At 43.9% G+C, this 18,788-nt stretch overlaps 1 protein-coding gene across 1 annotated transcript in view; it reads left to right on the plus strand.

Moving 5' to 3' along the window:
* The first annotated feature begins 1,080 nt into the window (after window positions 1-1,080).
* Window positions 1,081-18,788, plus strand: part of CAPN14 (calpain 14) — a 32,545-nt gene continuing 14,837 nt past the window's right edge. Inside the window, exons 1-11 of the mRNA XM_069233808.1 lie at window positions 1,081-1,610; window positions 7,707-7,776; window positions 8,955-9,073; window positions 10,234-10,370; window positions 11,652-11,826; window positions 14,381-14,446; window positions 15,129-15,214; window positions 15,999-16,073; window positions 16,510-16,670; window positions 17,302-17,465; window positions 17,926-17,937. Of these exons, the coding sequence (XP_069089909.1) occupies window positions 1,236-1,610; window positions 7,707-7,776; window positions 8,955-9,073; window positions 10,234-10,370; window positions 11,652-11,826; window positions 14,381-14,446; window positions 15,129-15,214; window positions 15,999-16,073; window positions 16,510-16,670; window positions 17,302-17,465; window positions 17,926-17,937 (1,440 nt within the window). The 5' untranslated portion in view covers window positions 1,081-1,235. The remainder of the gene's footprint in view (window positions 1,611-7,706; window positions 7,777-8,954; window positions 9,074-10,233; window positions 10,371-11,651; window positions 11,827-14,380; window positions 14,447-15,128; window positions 15,215-15,998; window positions 16,074-16,509; window positions 16,671-17,301; window positions 17,466-17,925; window positions 17,938-18,788) is intronic.

Raw genomic sequence — 18,788 nt, forward strand, 5'->3', positions numbered from 1 at the left:
AGTGCTGCCTCCATGTCGGCAAATGTGATTTTTTTTCGCTTTTGTTTAATTATCAGTCAGGGGTCAGTGAGAAATCTCTAGAATACTTTTTATAGTGCATAGTTTTGATAATAGCTTTTTACTTGTGTATTGATAGGGAGAAAAGTACCACCTTTAGATGATTTCCCTATTTTTCTACTGTCTGAGACAAAACTCTGGGCATGCCAGTGAAAAGAAAAAAAGCCCGGTGGCGAACTTAGCTCATAATCGAGGCAAGCTACTGACGGGGGGATGTGTGTTGGGGAAGAGGAGACAGGGGTTTACCTGCCAATGATGCAGCAGGTGCAGTGGCCCAGGCTGTCTCCAGAATTGTCGAAAATTGGGCACACATTGGCCCACCCAAGCGTACCCTTGGCCAATCCAGATATAAATTCCTGGAACTTGGCATGGTTAGTAGTAGGTCATATGATGCACATTCTCTACAGAACCTCTACACAGGGGAATCCAAAATGCCGCAGAAAAAAGTTTACCCATTGAATCCCCCAACAGTGCAAAGATGTCATGTAATTAACAAATGTTTCATGAAACTGAAAAGTGTAACATGACATTACATACATAACATAACATACTCTTCACAAAAGTGAGTTTTTTTCAGCGCCTTTTTTTGAGGAAATGCAGAATTGTGGTCATCAGGTCTTAGAAGTATTTTTGTTTTGCAGACTTCCAAACACAGTTAGAGATTAGAATAGCTGGATATTGACTTTAATATTTCTGTAAAGAAGACCAACTGTTGAAAACAAGTCCTTCCACGAGCCGAAGGTTGTCTCACAGGGGATTTGAGGAGCACAGAGCTCACCACCAAAAGCCTCTGGTGTTACAAATTGATATTAACTCAGAATTCATACACATGTTTCCCATCAGCCCTTGGGTGAACTGCTTTGACTTTAGGAATGTGGCTGAGTGATGAACTGCCTGGGTGTGTGCCTGTTGCTGTACAACTCATGCCCTGTCACGCCTTTGTCTTAGCATGATCAGCTGCTCGTGCTGTCTTGTATCTTTGCCAGGTTCTGTTGTGTTTGTAGTCATTAAGGTGAAGGCTGACTGCCCTGCAGCATCACGTAGAGGTTCGCTCCACATCCACACCGGGGTGATTGTGGGTCCCAGCTTCACCTAGCTGGCTTTTGGCATTGAGTGAGGGGCTGGAGGACAGAACACTTCTTCAAGAGTCAGGAAATCCAGATCTCTGTCCTGAGCCCATGTCAAGGAATGCCAGAGGAGATAAACGGCGAATTAACAGTAGGATGCCCTTTACTCTTTTCCAGAGACTTCGAAAGAGGGACTATTTCCTGACAGTGCCTGCGCGGGGGCCTCACCTGCCCTCACAGTCCTACTTCACCATGCCTTTCAGGAACTTCAAGGGCGTGGACAAGAAGACCAAGCAGCTGGTGCGGACTGGAACCTTCCGCAAACCTCGAAGGCTGCTCAGCCAGGACTACCGAACCCTCCTGGAAGTGTGCCTGCACTCCAAGAAGCTCTTCGTGGATGAGACCTTCCCGGCTGACCTCCCCTCCATTGGATTTGGGAACCTCCTGAAGAAGATGCCGGCGAACATTCAGTGGAAGAGGCCACATGTAAGTAAATGGGGGCGATCCAAGCAGGGCTATATAGTCAATGTTTTGCATGTCCCTGGTATCACAGGTTACAGATCTAGCAGCAAGACCTGAATCAATCTATCTATCTATCTATCTATCTATCTATCTATCTATCTATCTATCTATCTATCTATCTATGTGCAGTTGAACGTCTTTTCCTTGTTTAATAATGGAGGACAATCTATCTATCTATCTATCTATCTATCTATCTATCTATCTATCTATCTATCTATCTATCTATCTATCTATCTATCTTTCTATCTAGCTATATGCAGTTGAACGTCTTTTCCTTGTTTAATAATGGATACAACAATCTATCTATCTATCTATCTATCTATCTATCTATCTATCTATCTATCTATCTATCTATCTATCTATCTATCTATCTATCTATCTATCTATCTATCTATCTGTCTATCTATCTATCTATCTATCTATCTATCTATCTATCTATCTATCTATCTATCTATCTATCTGTCTGTCTATCTATCTATGTGCAGTTGAACGTCTTTTCCTTGTTTAATAATGGATAGAACAATCTATCTATCTAGCTATCTATCTATCTATCTATCTTTCTATCTATATATGCAGTTGAACGTCTTTTCCTTGTTTAATAATGGATACAACAATCTATCTATCTATCTATCTATCTATCTATCTATCTATCTATCTATCTATCTATCTATCTTATTATCCATCTTTCATCAGTCCATCTATCCATCTATCCCCCCCCACGCACATACAAACAACCTATGTCTATATCTAGATATTCAATGTATTTAACAGCCTATCTGTTCATTATATCTGTGAGTTTTCTTTAGACGCGCTCGCCCCCTACCTTTCTTAGATACCTAAACCCGTGGGTTTTCGACGAGAATGCCTCGATGTTTACTTCTTTGGCCTCACGTGCTCGGTGCTGTCACTGTCATGCTCACGTTTTATCTAGCTGCAATTAGAGCTGGAATGACGCGTCTCCACTTCCTGACGCCGGTTCACTGGCAAATTGTATTGTGTTGTTTCATGGCTTTGGGGCTCAGAAATATGAGCTGCTTGTGACGAAAGAGTCAAGAAAAGTGTGCCGTGTGAGTGGGTTCCTCGTTGTGATGATGGCTCGTGGGGGGTTGCAATCCTTGAAGAGTGAACACATGGTCTAGCGGCTAGTGGTCTTGGAGGAAGAGAGGCAGGCGCTATGACTTCCTGGTAAGATGTACATTTCACAGGCAGGCTCTGCGAAGAAGCGTGGTATAAGTTTTGGCAGCTTGATGCAATGTAAGGGGGATGATGTACTATCAAGGAAGTGTGGCAACAGATTACTGTGCTGTTAAGGAAAAGAGCGCAGCTCGACATAGTTCAGAAGTGATGCGCTGACGGGTGTAATATTAGGAAGTATCGTGATGGTTGAGGAACGACAAGGGTCCTTGGCTTGGGGGGTACGGACTAGTGGTCCAGCACTGAAAAGATGATTGGATTCGCTGTGAGGGCACTAGGAGGAGGTGTACTCTAATGTGTAAGATAATGGGAAGGGGGTGCTCCAGACCTGCCAGCTTACTCGGTGCCACCATGTGTCACATAATATCACAGAGTCACCCGGTGAGGAGCTGATGATGTGCATTGGAAACCCCCGCAGTGAGCAGGTTTCCAACTCGTGTGCGGAGACTGAGCACAGCTGATGTCCATCAAGGTTTGGCAACCGCCCCAGGACAACAGTGGCAGCCTTGTACGCTCTTGCCTGTTTCTTTTAGAGAGAGTTTTAGCGACTGTCACGCCCCCTCTCAATGCCTCTGCCCTCTTCGAAGCACACTCTTGACTGGGAAGGTTATGGGCTCAAGCCCCCTCTCCCTCCTAAGGTCCTGCACCCTCCTGTTTCATTCCTCTCACATGGTGAGTTTTCTGGAAGTTGACAGGGCTGGTGCTTGATTGGCTGAGGAAGTGGGAGGAGTGACCTACTAGTTAAATCTCAGGGATGAGTTGTGTTGTCAATGAAGAATGAGATGTGGTTCAGAGGAAACTCACTAAGAGAAGGCTTGGTTTGTTGGTAAATGCATTAGGACAATGAGTGATCTTGTGGTTGAGGCTTGGCAGGAGGGGTGCTCGATTTGGTAAGGCACTTGGGGGATGTGTGGTCTAGTTGGTAAGGCATAGGGGGGGACGATATAGTGGGTAAGACACTTGGGGAGGCACTGCCTAGCAGGAAATGTTCTGTGTGAAGCCATGGTCTAGCTGGTTAAACGCTTGGATGAAGTGTGTCTAGTAGGTGAGACACTGGAAGGAAGCATGGCCTAACAGGTTAGACACCGGGAGGAGATGTAAACTAGTGGGTGAGATACTGGGAGGAGGTGTGGTCTAAGGGGTAAGGCAGAGAGGGAGGCGTGGTCAAGTGGGTATGGCACAAAGGTAGGCATGGTCCAACAGGGTAGATACTGGGAGGAGATATAGGGCCTGATTACCACTGTGGTGGAGGGGGTTAATCCATCCCAAATGTGAAGGATATCCGCCCACCGTATTACGAGTTCCATAGGATATTATGGACTCATAATATGGCGGGTGGAATATTCGTCACATTTGGGACGGATTAACCCCCTCCGCCGAAGTTGTAATCAGGCCCATAGTCTAGTGGGAGAGACATTGGGAGGAGGTGTGGTCTAGCAGGTGAGACACTGGAAGGAGGCATGGTCTAGTGGGTGAGATGCCCGGAGGAGGTGCGGCCTAGAGGGTAAGGCACAGAGGGAGGTGTTATCTAGTGAATAAGGCACTGTCTAACAGGTTAGACACCGGAAGGACATGTAGTCTAATGGGTGAGACACTGAGAGAAGGTTTGGTCCAGTGGGTTAGGCACTGAGTGAGGATGTGATCTAGCGGGTAAGACACTAGAGGTATGGTCTAGGTGATAAAGCACTTTAATGAGGTGTAGTCTAAGCCACACAAAAGAGGTATATGCTAAATATCTAAAAACTGCACGGAGTATACTGATTAAGATACTCAGAGAACTCTCACTCTAACGACTAAAGCACTGACCCAAAGTGTGATTTCATTGATTGATCTGTTGTAGAATATTACCCAATTGGTTAGGCCCGAGGAAGCAGAGTGTCTGATGGTTAAGACACTCAGATTGTGTGTGTTGATTAATTCACTTTCCTTTAGGAATGGGCTCATTGGTGTATGCAAGGGGATGAGGTGTGGCTAGAATACCTGCAGAAGATTTAGAGTGAATTATTTGTTAAGTTAAGCACTGTAGTGTGGCCCATGCAGTCTCTGTGGCACAGCAGGACCTCCACAACCCATTAAGGTGCCTTCATTCAGACCAAGGCCAATTATTTTCTATGAGAAATTAGATACTTCTATTCTGCAGGGTGGGTATCATCTCCCACAGGTACAGGGACATCTTAAGGATTTTGGGGGCCCTAGGTCAAATATATTTGGGCGGGGGGAGCTGTTCAGAACAGTGTTGAATGTATGATGGAATGTGAGCTCTTTCATGCCCTCTTTGGCCAGGTCACTGGCATTGTACAAGCACAATTGTCCAAATTCTAAATTTGTTTACCTCTACTATTCAGGGACAGTGTTTTCAGTATTACAACGCAGCTGCAGTTTACTCATATTATTCCAAATATTCTCTGTGACACCATACCATTTCTCATATGTGATCTAAAAAAGAAACTTTTTAATAGATGTTGCATGAAAATAAATACATTCTCTGCAAAATGGCTGTACTAGTCTCTCACACGACACCCACATTAAGAATAAATGTAACGGAAAATGGTAGTTCAATGGTCATCAGGGCAAAACTCTCTTCAGAAGAGAGCTGGCTCTATCAGGGGTCTCCCTCAAAGGCTGCATCCCTGGGCCAGAGCCAACTTTGCCCATGCCTTAAAACATCTTTGCCCTGTTAGGCACCACACAATGTAAGTTCAGCCACTGACTCGCCGTTCTGTTGTTTGAGCAAACGACCTCACGTTTTTTATTGGGTCTAACTTTGCTACCGCGCGCACAGGAGCTACCGGCACATCGATGCATTTCAGTATCTTGCCACTAGATGCTGCTGCAGCATCGTATTTCCATGCTGTCAAGCCACCGAACAAAGGAAGCGGAGAGATGCCGAGCTCAACATTATAAACACGAGAACAATTACATTTCGTCAGCATGGCTTTTATTAAAGACACTAAGCTGTTAATTATAGTTCAAACACTGCTCCTCCCTCATTTTCAGGTGACCCATATTGAAACGCGATTTTTGAAATTGTTGGCGTCGATGTAACACGTGAGCCGGTTCATTCTTCGGCCCTCACAAGGAGCAGCCTGCTTTTTTACTGTTAAGTTAATCACAGTCTCGTACCAGGGGAGCGCAAATAAACACTGTTGGAGAGAGATAACAATGGTGGCGGCTGCTTTGAGGAGAACAGACAGGGCCTATGATTTTTGGGTGTGATGAGTAGTTTCACAGATGATGCTCTTGTATAATGCGACTGATTTCAGTCCATCTATTTATTCATCATGGGGAGCCTGGGGGTAGGGGGTGGAATACTACAGACCCGGGAGCTGAGCGCAGAGACCTGGGCCCATATTTATTATGACTTTATGCAAAATCATTTTGGACAATTACTAAGACACGCAAAGCCACTTTGTGTGGCTTTGCGGGGTTAAGTACATACATAGTAACAATGCAGTGTGTGGCACTGCCTTGCCTTACTTTGCATCAGATAGGCGTTACATGGGTGGTGCATGGGCGTTCTCATGCATCCACCCGTGTATTTTGACGGAAACTGAGATTTAAAAAGACTTGTAAACCTAGGTTTGCTTCAAAAGGGTGCACTTACCCGACAGATGCGTAACAAGGAGAAATATCTTTGTTTGTCCTCACTATGTCATTGACACATAGAAAAAGGAATGCGTCTCTGAGGATTATTCTTGTGCAGGAAGGTGTCCCTTACTGCACAAAGGCAATCCTATCTGGATTGTGCAAGAACGCTGCAATGGTGCTAGGCAGCACAGGGTGCACCAGCGCAAGGCAGAGCAGAAATGCTTCACATCTTTGTAAATATGGAGCATTTCTGCGCTCTCCCTTTCACGCAACGCAGCACAGAAGCACGCATCTTCCTTAACAAATTATACACACCTGGCATTCTGCCATCCTCCCCACCGCACTCTGTGCTTCACATTCACATCTCACCTAATGGCTGTGCTCAGAGAGCAGGTGCCACGCTGGCACTAGCTATGTCACAGCTGTGGTCAATATAAACAGAGCGTAGGTATTAGCAGACGAGTGGGCCTTATTCATAGAACAGTTCAGGCCCATAAACCTAGGTGGGAACAAAAGTTGAATGGCAAAATGTGAAAAGACAATAAATAGAGAAGGCCTCTATAGAATATATGTGCATGCATTTTTATTACGATTTTCTTTTATAAAACAACGTAACAATGTGTATTTGTAACGCACATGATCACCCAGAAGGGTATCTTGGCGCTGAATAACAAATGTTTAATATTTATTATAACATGAAGCTGGCGAAAGAGCTAGAGCTGTGTCTGTGCAGACCAGAGAAGGATACCTGCCAGGCATAAATGGTTTCGCTACTCTGTTATTCCCCGCCGTGAGTGTAAGGAATTACAGAGTATTAAACGCCATTCAAGGGATGGGTAGTGGGTGGATGAAGGTGTAGTTTATCTTGTAAGTTTGTGGCCATTCACAAACTCCTATTCAATCCTTTGCCACCCTGGCAATGGTCAGAGTTTTACTCTAGCAAAGGGAAGAGGTTTCTCCATTGGAATAATGTTTTTCCTGCAGAGAAACAAGAAAAGTGACAAAAATGTGCATTTGCATATCAGGCTATTTTTCCACAGTGGGTAAGTGAGTGCACTCTGTAGTGTTAAGCATGGGGAACTAGCAGTCTTTGTAAAAATCACATCAATTATTCAGCAGTCTGCCTGGAAAGCCGAACATTTTAGAATGCTTTTAGTCACCATTCATCTTGGGCAGCGCACATTAAACGCAGAAAGTGGACTATTGATGAACCAAGTGATTGTTTATGGGATTACACCTGCCTCCCACCTCACACCTCTCCCTGTTTCCCTTCCACAGGAGATCGAGAAGAACCCGCAGTTCTTTGCCACAAACGCGAGCAGATTCGATCTTCACCAAGGGCTCTCAGGTATGTCAGCTGTTTGTGGCCTGATGGGTGTAGTGTGTGTGCAGTTCTGAGAGCTCCATGAGCTGGCGCTTAGCAAGAAGGCAGAGGTGGGGACAGGAAGTGACCTGTCCAGGAAGTGACCTGTGCATTAAGACCTCAGCGGAAATTACAACACTCAGCAGTTAAGAGCTGCTTGAGGCTGTGACTGCATTGAGAAACATGCACCAATTAACATTCCTCTGATGTTCGGCAGTCACTTGTCTTTACCATTCACTTTTCCATTCTACAAGAAAGACTTGAAAAATATTATCCTGCTTGCATAATACTCACAGGGCACGACTTCAGACACAGCATCGCTCTCCGCGTTGCCCATTTACCTCAACACCAAACCTTAAACCCACCAGACTTTGAGGTAAACAGTTACTAAATGCTTTTCTTTTTATATGGACAAGTTAGAAGTTACAACTTTTTTGCCAAAGAGTTTTAAAAAGCACAAAGCTCCAACACATAGTGAGTTAGATTTATTTCATCTGGTGTATCCTGTTTTCTCAGGAGCCATCACTGAAAAAAGCTCACGGTGGGCATTAAATACACTATAAATTAAGTTCTCCAAAAGTTGTGCTGTGACAACATCAGTTTCTATTGATCCAGGTTTTGCCCATCCATGCATTATCAGCGACCTGTGTCATTTCAAGGGTGGCTTGCTGTCACTCTTATAGAAGCCTTTTCCGGCTGTTCTTTCAGCAAGACGTGAAATTATAGATAGGCCGGACAGATGCAGGGTGATTGTGTGTATGGCAAGTAATAGACACATGTTCACTACAAGAAGTCCGTGCCACCAAAAGCAAGCTCAGAACACTATGGTGGTTTATGTGAGGTCTTCAACAAACACACTTTGCTATTATAAAGTCAGAGTGTGACCCATGACAGCAGTGTAGGGAACTGAATATTGCATTCTTTGAAACTCCGCTTCCTTCCTCTTTGGATAACAGATCTCATCGGAGACGTGCAGTGGCCTCATAACATATGGACAGGCACTTTATAAATATACATATTACTTTCAGCAGTGTGTGTGAATATACTTTCTTTCCCAAGAAACCATGTTTTTTCACAATGCCGTCCACAATCAAAAATTAATCTCAAATCAATCCGGATCAAAAATTCATGTTTGAATGTTGTTCTACCATTTTCTTTCACAGAAAACTGCTGGTTCTTGGCTGCCCTGGCCTCGCTGACGTTCCATAAAGACATCCTGGCTAACGTGGTGCCTCAGAATCAAAGCTTTGACAAAAACTATGCCGGCATTTTCCACTTTCGGGTAAGTGTTGCTGGAGGTTGATGAAGAGACGTGGCGGGGCGATGGGCGGTCGAGCAATGCACATTGGCTTTGATTGGCAGAAATACAGAACTGCCCTCCTGATGCACCAGGGTACCAAAGGGAGCCTGAGAATAATGCGTCTCTTTCTATGCCTTGATGTTTATTGGCACCAGCACCCCTGTATAATGGTTGCCCTTGGACCCATTTGAAAAGGCTACTCTCCTCTTTGTGTTGTAGGGTGTGACACAGAGGGGCATAGTTAGGATCCCCTAGTGCCACCGGAACGTCACTTCTAGTGAGTCTCCAGTCGCGCTATGCCCTGCGCTGTATTTACAAGGTGGCGTTAAGCCACTATTTGTGGCTTAACGCCAACTGGTAAATACGGCCCCTTCACACGCAGCCCTTTGTGTGGAAGGGGCGTGCAATGGGTGTTGCTGTGGGCCTGCCACTGCAACACTCATTGCATTTTGACGCTGCCCCAGATTTACGAGTTTTGGTAAACCTGAGGCCGCGCCAAAATCAAACACCACCTGACGCAACGAGGAGAAATGGTTTTATTTCTCCTCGTTTTTTGCTCCTTCTATGTGTGCTGCATGGTGCAGCACACATAGAAAGAGCAAATCGCCATTTAAGATTGTTTTTGTGAAGGAAGGTGTTCCTTCCTGCACAAAAACAATCTCCCTCTCAACCCAGCCATCCTTGCACTATGGTGGCGCTCAGCAGCAAATTTAGTGCCGGCGCAGGGGGAAACACAGGGGTGCGTCATATTCGAGTAAATATGGCGCATCCCTGCATTTTGAAAATGATAGTGCGTGACGCTGGCAAATTTGGCGCAGCGCCACACACCATCATTTTCTATTAAATCTGGCCTAAAGTTTATGGAAGTATAGGGTCTTTCATCATGTGGACGTGCAATCACACTCTCTAGTAGGCTAAGCTTCAGTGTGACAGGCCTCGAAGGAAGTATCGACTTAGCCCCTCGTCCTACGACTTGTTTGGTTTCTGTACTGTAGAAAATGTATAGTAAACTGTGATTGGTTCATGCTTACAGCTAATCAGATATAGAAATAGCATACCCTATCAGCTTTGCCTCAGAATATGCCAGGCGGATACACAGTTCTAATCACCTAGTTTCTGCATTCTGTGTCGTTGTTTTGCAGTTTTGGCGTTTTGGAGAGTGGGTTGATGTGGTTATCGATGACTTACTTCCAGTCACTGAGGATGGGAAGCTGGTCTTCGTTTCTTCCGTCCACAAGAACTTGTTTTGGGGAGCACTCCTTGAGAAAGCCTACGCCAAGTAAGTAAACCACAGTGCAAATGACCGACTGGTCACAAGAAATGTATAGGATTTAGACATAAGCGATCACGCAGCGGGGCGTAAAATGTCACTAGAACAACTAGTGTCCGAAGAGTAGGATTGCGCATTTGATGTTTTTGGATTCTGCATGTGAGGAGTGTGTTTTCCCAGGAATGATTAAATGACAAGAAAGTGTAGAAAAATAAAGAGAGAGTGAAAGATAAACAAAAAGAGAGACCAAGATAGTGTAAGAGTGAAAGAGAAATAGCGAGAGAGTGACAGAAAACGAGAAATGGAGAGAGAAAAAGAGAAACCGGGACCTATAGCGAAACTAGGGGCATATTTACAAGAAACTGCTGCATCAGTACTGATGCACCAGTTTTCTTGCCTTGCCCCTCCCCCACCTAACAACACCCTGGGTGCGTCATATTTACAATAAGGCGCACCTTGGCGGTTGTTAGGACAAAAGCGTCAGAATGTTTAATGCTATTGTGGCGCTTTGCTGCACTAACATCAAAAATGTTGACGCTAGTGCAGCAAAGTGCAAGGAGGCCCATAGGTTTCTAAGGGTGCGTCATTTTAACGCCTGTTTTGAGCATGCGTTAAATACGACGCCAAAAATGGTGCAGTGAAATCTTGTAGATTTCACTGTGCCATTTTCACGGGCCTCCTAGCGCTGGAACGCCTTCCCCATCACATACATATTGCCCGGCACAGGCATAATGTGGCGCAAGGGGGTGCAAAGTGGAACAATGCGAGCATTGTGCCGCTTTGGAAATACGGTGCAACAAAAAAGCCTTCCTAACACCACATTAGCGTAAAAAAATGAGGCTAATGTAACACAGGAAGGCGCTAGGGGCATGTAAATATGCTCCCTAAAATGGAAAGAGGTAAAGTGTGTAACTGAAAGAGAGAAAGACCGAAAGAACAAGCAAGAGAGAGAGAGGGCGGTGGAGAGAAAGAGTAAGAGGGAGGCATGATGAGAGAGGATCGAGAGATATCTTGATGGAAAGAGAGAGTGAGAAGGAGGCAAAAGAGATACAGACAGGGAGAACGGACTGACAAAGAGAGGCGAGAAAGAGAAAACAAATGAGAGAACGAGCTATAGAAAGAGAGACAGAGGGATTCAGAAAGAGAGGTGGTTCTAGGGAAACACCAAACGGTGATTTCCTGCCTTCGTGGTTCTGCTAGCGGAACTTGTGAGATGTTATGCATGTGTACATGTGTTTTTCATGCGTATTTGTGTTTATCATACTTTTATTAACACTCTTCTCTCCTCAGGGTCTGCGGCTCCTATGAGGACATGCAGATTGGCCAGGTGTCCGAAGCCTTGGTAGACTTCACTGGTGGTGTCAACCTCTCAATCAAGCTGGAAGACTCCCCTCCCGGCCTGTGGGACATCCTGGTCCGCGCAGCGTACAGCGGATCACTGATGGGTTGCCAGACCCTGTCAGGGGTAAGGGACATCTGGTTGGCCTAGCTTAAGCGGCTGGTGTGTGCTTCAAACAAAGGCAATGACCTATCCAATGTCAAACAATGGCTATGATCTATCCAATATCAAACAATGGCAATGATCTATCCAATGTCAAACAATGGCTATGATCTATCCAATATCAAACAATGCCAATGATCTATCCATTGTCAAACAATGGTAATGATCTATCCAATGTCAACCAATGCCAATGATCTATCCATTGTCAAACAATGGCAATGATCTATCCAATGTCAAACAATGGCTATAATCTATCCAATATCAAACAATGGCAATGATCTATCCAATGGCTATGATCTATCCAATATCAAACAATGGCAATGATCTATCCAATGACAAACAATGGCAATGATCTATCCATTGTCAAACAATGGCAATGATCTATCCAATGTCAAACAATGCCAATCTATCCATTGTCAAACAATGGCAGTGATCTATCCAATGACAAACAATGGCATGTAGCATTGAACCAATAAACCCACCAAGTGCAATGATCCCGTTGGGTTTTCAGAACCAACAAATATGCAATCTCAACGAGATTTCATCTAACGTTCCTGATGCATATCCGTCATGTACATAATGACAACCTTACTGGATTGAAGTGTTGAGTGGGTTGACAAGCCCAGCCCTAGAAATTATAGATTAGAAAGTACGTATAGAGGGCCCTCAGGAGTGATCTCGGGGCACCTTTTAGTGGTGGCAACAAACTGAAATGAAACCCAATAAACTGTCTGATTTTCAATGGGTTGGGAGCACCCCAAAGACAAAATGTCATTATTACTGGTGTGTAAGATGTCATTGCACCATTCATAGTTGTACTTGTATATTTTCCAAAATCAATGATGTGTTCCTAGCTGGGGTAGACACGTTTTCATGTGTTTCATAAACATCAGGGTATTTCAGGAACATATTTACCTCCCAGGAGTACCAGGTTATAGACACACCTCCAAATCTGAAGTGGCTGTGATTCCACTTAAAAGTTCTTTTTGATTTAGGAATGCCCTCATGTATCTGCTCTTCGCTGAAAAATTCCTGGTGCTGAATTGGCCTCTGTGCCTTTAAGAAAACCCTCACGTTTCCTACGAAGACACATTAGATGACGAATGCCGCATGTATCTGTAACGATAATGCCTGCAAACTGCTTTGTTCTCAGCAGAGACACCTATAATTACTTGCTGCTCACTGCATGTGCAGTGGGCGGGGCCATCACCTCAGCTAAAATGGCGCAGTGTCTCACTAGCGCTTTATACAGGGGCTAACCCGAAAACAGCAGGACACGCCCTGGGGCACATCTTAGTGTTACCCAAAGGTAGCCTTCTAGGACACTGAATAACTATATAATACAGATATATAGCGCCTATGCTGTAGCGAAGTCTGAGTTTGAGGGCTTCACAGCGTTGCCATATTTTACAGAAAATCAGCAATGTGCAGGTATATCGAAACCTGTTTAACAGAACGGTAGTGAAACTACTTTTTGTCAGCAAATCGTCAAATTTTCTTTCATCTGCATTTGAAAAGATACATTTTGTGTTCTTTGACACGACTCCCCCCTCATTTATTCACAGATTACAGATCTGTAGTATATGTGGTATCCAGATTATCACCATAGAATATCGATACTCTTCTTCAGTGATGGCACGTCAGAGTTCATGTCCCCTTGGAGTGGGGAGTGCAGGACTCTCCTAGGCACTGCTCCCAAGTGGCCCTCTGCCAGAGTGGGGAGTGCAGGACTCTCCTAGGCACTGCTCCCAAGTGGCCCTCTGCCACCTCCAGCCGGCCCGTGTCTAACACTGAAGAGCACATTGCATGATGGGAGTCTTGTAGGACCGTTTACAAACAGTGCCTGATGTGGCCGGAAGTGACATCCAAGCCCCGGGGCAGTCCACCCTTACTATCAACGATCTTTAGCGTGTGGTGATTGTGAAACTCATCCACTGCTATATGGAGCTAAACCAATCAATGCTCGTTAGGATTAGTGCACGCCACACGTCCCCGCCTCAGAGCTATTGCACAAACTCAAAACACAAGGAAAAGCTCTGTGTAAGAAGATTATCAGTGACACACCCACGTTTCGCATGATAATTTCAAATACATGTGAATAATTTCAGACTGTAAACACGGTAACGCTTTGAGGGTGTCTGACACCAACTGCAGCTGTCTGCCATTGCTGTGCCATCTGAAGTGACTGAGGGGTAGTTCAGATGTGTCAAAACTAGGAATTTTGGAAGAAATATTGCTAACACAGGCAACATTATCCCTTTGCCTCAGTCCAGTATGGTGCCGTTTGCTGCCCTCTGCTGGTGTGACCTTGCAGCTGCTATGTTACTTCATCTTATGGACCTGACGACCTTATTAGGCAAAGCTTCTATACCATCTCCAAAAGCTGCTGGTGTATCTCACATGCTGTAATGTTGTGGAGCGATTTGTTCCCGGATGTAGAGAACAGTGCAGATGAATGTCTATGTCCTGTTGATGTGGTGACATGCTATTAATATGTCCTTTCCCTCTCTCACTCCAGGAAGAAAGGATCCTAGAGAATGGACTGGTGGCGGGCCACGCGTACACGCTCACCGGCATTCGAAAGGTAAACCACCAAACCCGCCTATCTTACTTTCTAACACATCTTAAACATCAAGCACAGGGGTACCACCTGCTGCCACTAGCAACAGCGCATCTCTCACGGTCAGCGGGTCCTGCAAAGGCCCACATTCCCTTGTGTAGGCCTCAGAAATTCCCCCACAACTTTGTAAGAAAGAATAACATCTAAATCACAAAAAACTGATTGTCTAAATTTGAGCTCCTGGCAATTTTTATGTTATGGATTGAAGATATTAACAAACAGCCCTTGGAGGGGTGGGGAAACAGTAAAAAGGGGTGTGGTAGCCCTGGGCCTCTTCCTTATGAAGACTTACCTTGCAGATTGCTTACCATCATTTAAAGGGTACCTCCAGTGTACAGAACAAAAGAGTTCTCTTCTCCCAATCCTGCATCTCTAACAATGGGCAACAATGGGCATTCTAGAATGTTTCTTTGTTTGATGATGTCATCTGGGGTTTTGAGATAAACTATGAAGTCATGTGATGAATGGCCCTTTCAACAGAAACAAAGCGCATATGCTGTTAAATATGTAAGAGCGCCCGGATCAAGAACAGCTGATTCAAATTCATATCATGTAGCTATACAATGGGTTTCATTGGAGAGTTTGTAGATGCTTCCCTTGTACAAGAATTACCTCGTTAACACATTGCCTCCATCACATTTTACAGGTGAGCAGCAAAAGCGGGTCAGAGCTTTTAGTGAGGCTGCGGAATCCATGGGGCAAGATTGAATGGAAAGGAGACTGGAGTGACTGGTGAGTACACTGCTAGTGGTGTGTATATTCAAGAATACAATGCCACCGTCCACTGAGGTATTCATGAAACTAACAGGAGAGGCTACAGTCTGCCATCCATGGCTACCACTCCTTATTAGGAGCCACGTCCTGGGTGGTTCTATGCGGTGTTTTGACCGCCCTCACAGATTTTTAGTGTATGTGCCAAAGTTATCAGAAGCATATCCTAGTGACCCTTCACCCTTAGCAGTAAAAATATGAAGGACAGTCAAAGAATTCTTGGAGAGCGAGAGATATTTCCTTAAGTGGTAAAAACGTGTGGGAGCAGCCCAAAAACTGGCATTGGTGTGTGTGTGTGTGTGCACGCATGTGTGTGTGGATGCACTTAAACATGTGTTTGTGTACATACAGTATCTATCTATCTATCATCTATCTATCTATCTATCTATCTATCTATCTATCTATCTATCTATCTATCTATCTATCTATCTATCATCTATCTATCGATCGATCGATCTATCTATCTATCTATCTATCTATCTATCTATCTATCTGTCTGTCTGTCTGTCTGTCTGTCTGTCTGTCTGTCTGTCTGTCTGTCTGTCTGTCTGTCTATCTATCTATCTATCTATGTATGTATGTATATATATATATATATATATATAGAGAGAGAGAGAGAGAGCGAGGGAGAGAGAGAGAGAAAGAAGGATGTGTGAGGCTGGCCAACACCTACTGTATATTCATTATTAATTTGCATCTTTCCAGACAATTTCAGTGCTTTACAATATTTATGTTATTCTTCTAGTTCCTCGAAATGGGACCAGCTGAGTTTAAAGGAGAGGGTTCTACTGCGGCGAACCAGAGAAGATGGCGAATTTTGGTGAGCGAGTGGTAGATGAAAGCATTATTGTTCAAAACATGGCAGCCTCTGTTTCACATTTACACCCACAGTGTAATTGCGCGGGGTGTGCAGTTGCAACTCCACCTTTATTACAACACATCCTGTTTTAGTCACAAAAGAGATTTTGTTTTCCTACATTTTTTACACACATCCCTCCCTGCAAAATCACTAATCATGTTATCTGCATGTGCCATGAAAAAAGCATCCCAACTCGTCAAAACTGCATTCTGTGCAGTTCTGTGTTGTAGTTGTGTTTATTGGTAACATTTATTTATTGAGTAAGTGAGTGAACAAAACATCGAAACAATTACAGTCCTAAATTAAGATATAGCCCCTTTTGTCCTGTAGTGAATTATGAAACTATAATCGGATGACACAAATCTCTGACATTGGCATATTTTGGTGTTCCTCACAGGATGTCCCTGGAAGACTTCAAGACTCATTTTGTAGAGTTGGTCATTTGCAAGTTGACTCCGGATTTAATGAGCTTAGAAAACGGCAAGAAGTGGACGTTGTCCATGCAGACCGGCAGCTGGGTCGCGGGAGAGTCAGCGGGAGGACGGATGAGCTTCAGAGGTACTTTTTAATGTTAAGTGCACGCCAGCGATAGTGTTGTGTTACCTTGAGCCAAACTACATAAAGGCGACATGAGTGGACCATAGATATAGGGCCTGATTTAGATATTGGCAGATGGGTTACTCCATCTCAACGGTGACTGATATCCCGTCCACCAGAATCTAAATCCCATAGGACATAATGGGATTTAGATTTCAGCGGATGGGATAGTAACCTGTCTGCTAATATCTAAATCAGGCCCATAGTCGAATGAGTCCTACGATTCTCCGGCTACACGTCCTTGGAAGGGCCAATATCATGCTATTGCAAGCAGCAATGCGCGAGTCTCAAGTCGATTGGGTTGAAGACTTTGCTTAAAATTTCCTAAAAGTCAAAGCAAAGAAGCTGTAAGAGTTAAGGCTATTGGCCATTCATCTTCATTAGTATTACCCATAATTCCTAAATGGGTTTTCTGAACAACTATTGTAATATGGATAGATACCGATTTTATGTTAATTAGTCCTTTACTAAATCATTCTCCTCACAACTACATCATGAACTATTGTCAAACACTAAGTCAGCCTTTGAGATAGGGCTAGAACTGCACAAACTCTCATTTTTGAATTATTAACATACACTATCTTATTTTCAGAAACATTTTCGAAGAATCCACAATTCCGACTGAAAATTAAGCCGGGCGATTCCATGGAAAAGTTCAAAAATACCTGCAATGTGCTGGTGTCTCTCCTTCAGAAACAAACCCACAAGCACCGCAACCAGTCGCCTCCGCTGTACATTGGATTCTCCGTGTTCAGGGTGGGTGGTACCTTTAAATGCATACCTCAAAAACCTGAGCGCATAAGGAAAGTAGAAAAAAGGGTCAGTGCATGCAGCAAGCGTAAAGGGCACTCTTAGAACAGTCAGTCCCTCTAATGTTATTTGGTGGTATTTTTGCTTCTGAATTGTGATGGGTTGTGGGTACCGGGGACATAGCTTCTTAGTATGCTTTAACTGTTGTCACGTCCACTCCTGGATCACAGTAACACATACAGGGGCTAATCTAAATATTCTGACATGCATACAAATGTTATTTCCTTTAGCAAGCTAATAACCCTATTGTATTTTCCAAAAAAGAACAAACATTTCAAATTAGTGTAGTATTGTTGTAATGGTTCATAAATGTGGGAAAATGGTTAGTCGAAACAAAAGTGCTGGCGTGATTTGTTATTTAAAGTTCGCAGTTTAACATATTCATTTTCTGTTTTTTTTTCTGTAGGTGCCACATGAGGTGAGTGTTTATGTCTGGAAGCCTCTTGTGCCCAAGACCTGCAGTACCTCGCCTGGTAGTATGATAAAATATGTGAATGCGACTGAAGCATGTTTGGTCCTGAATGTGGCTTTAAAATCTAGGAGTTTAATGTGATAATTTACTGAATTCGTCCTCTACTTTTACCCCGATCAAGTAATTTATTTTGCACACGTCCCAAAAGACCCAAAGACTAGACAAATGCAGAATGTCTCCTCATTTCTCTAACCTTGTAGGATATAACACAAACTATGTCACCCCTCAGTAGATAATCTATAATCCCAAGTGATAACGAGTTCATTATAAGGCTGATTATTTACTGGCAATCTTCATTACTCCAAGTGCAGGCCTCCCTCGTCACGACCTTTAGTAATCGAGGTAATGCTTCATCTCATTAATTAAATACCGTGATGGGAGGATTGACAAGGCAGTAATGTCAATTAACTACAGCGCGAATATGGCATGCAGTGATATGAACAGCTAGCCACACAGGCAGACTTCTTGTAGCCATTTCAAAAGATGTATGTCTTCATGAATTTTTAAAATGTAGGACTTGAAGGGCTAAAGTAATAGAAAAAACATGTGGGCTGCAAAGCAAATGATTTGAATGCATACTGCGTTAGCGTAAAATGTGGATGAATAAAATCATATATGCAAATTCTTTTATGACCAGGTTCAGGATTTCAACCATGGCTAGACAGTGAAAAGATGCCCTGTTATTTAAAATGTCCACCCATTTCCCACAAAAACCTAGCTCGTTGTGCAAAGTACCTGCAAGAATGTTAAAATCAATATGGTGCATTGAAGCAGTAATTGGATAGCAATGATGCAGT

The sequence above is a fragment of the Pleurodeles waltl genome, chromosome 5, assembly GCF_031143425.1.
Source record: "Pleurodeles waltl isolate 20211129_DDA chromosome 5, aPleWal1.hap1.20221129, whole genome shotgun sequence".
In the NCBI taxonomy this organism is placed as follows: domain Eukaryota; kingdom Metazoa; phylum Chordata; class Amphibia; order Caudata; family Salamandridae; genus Pleurodeles; species Pleurodeles waltl.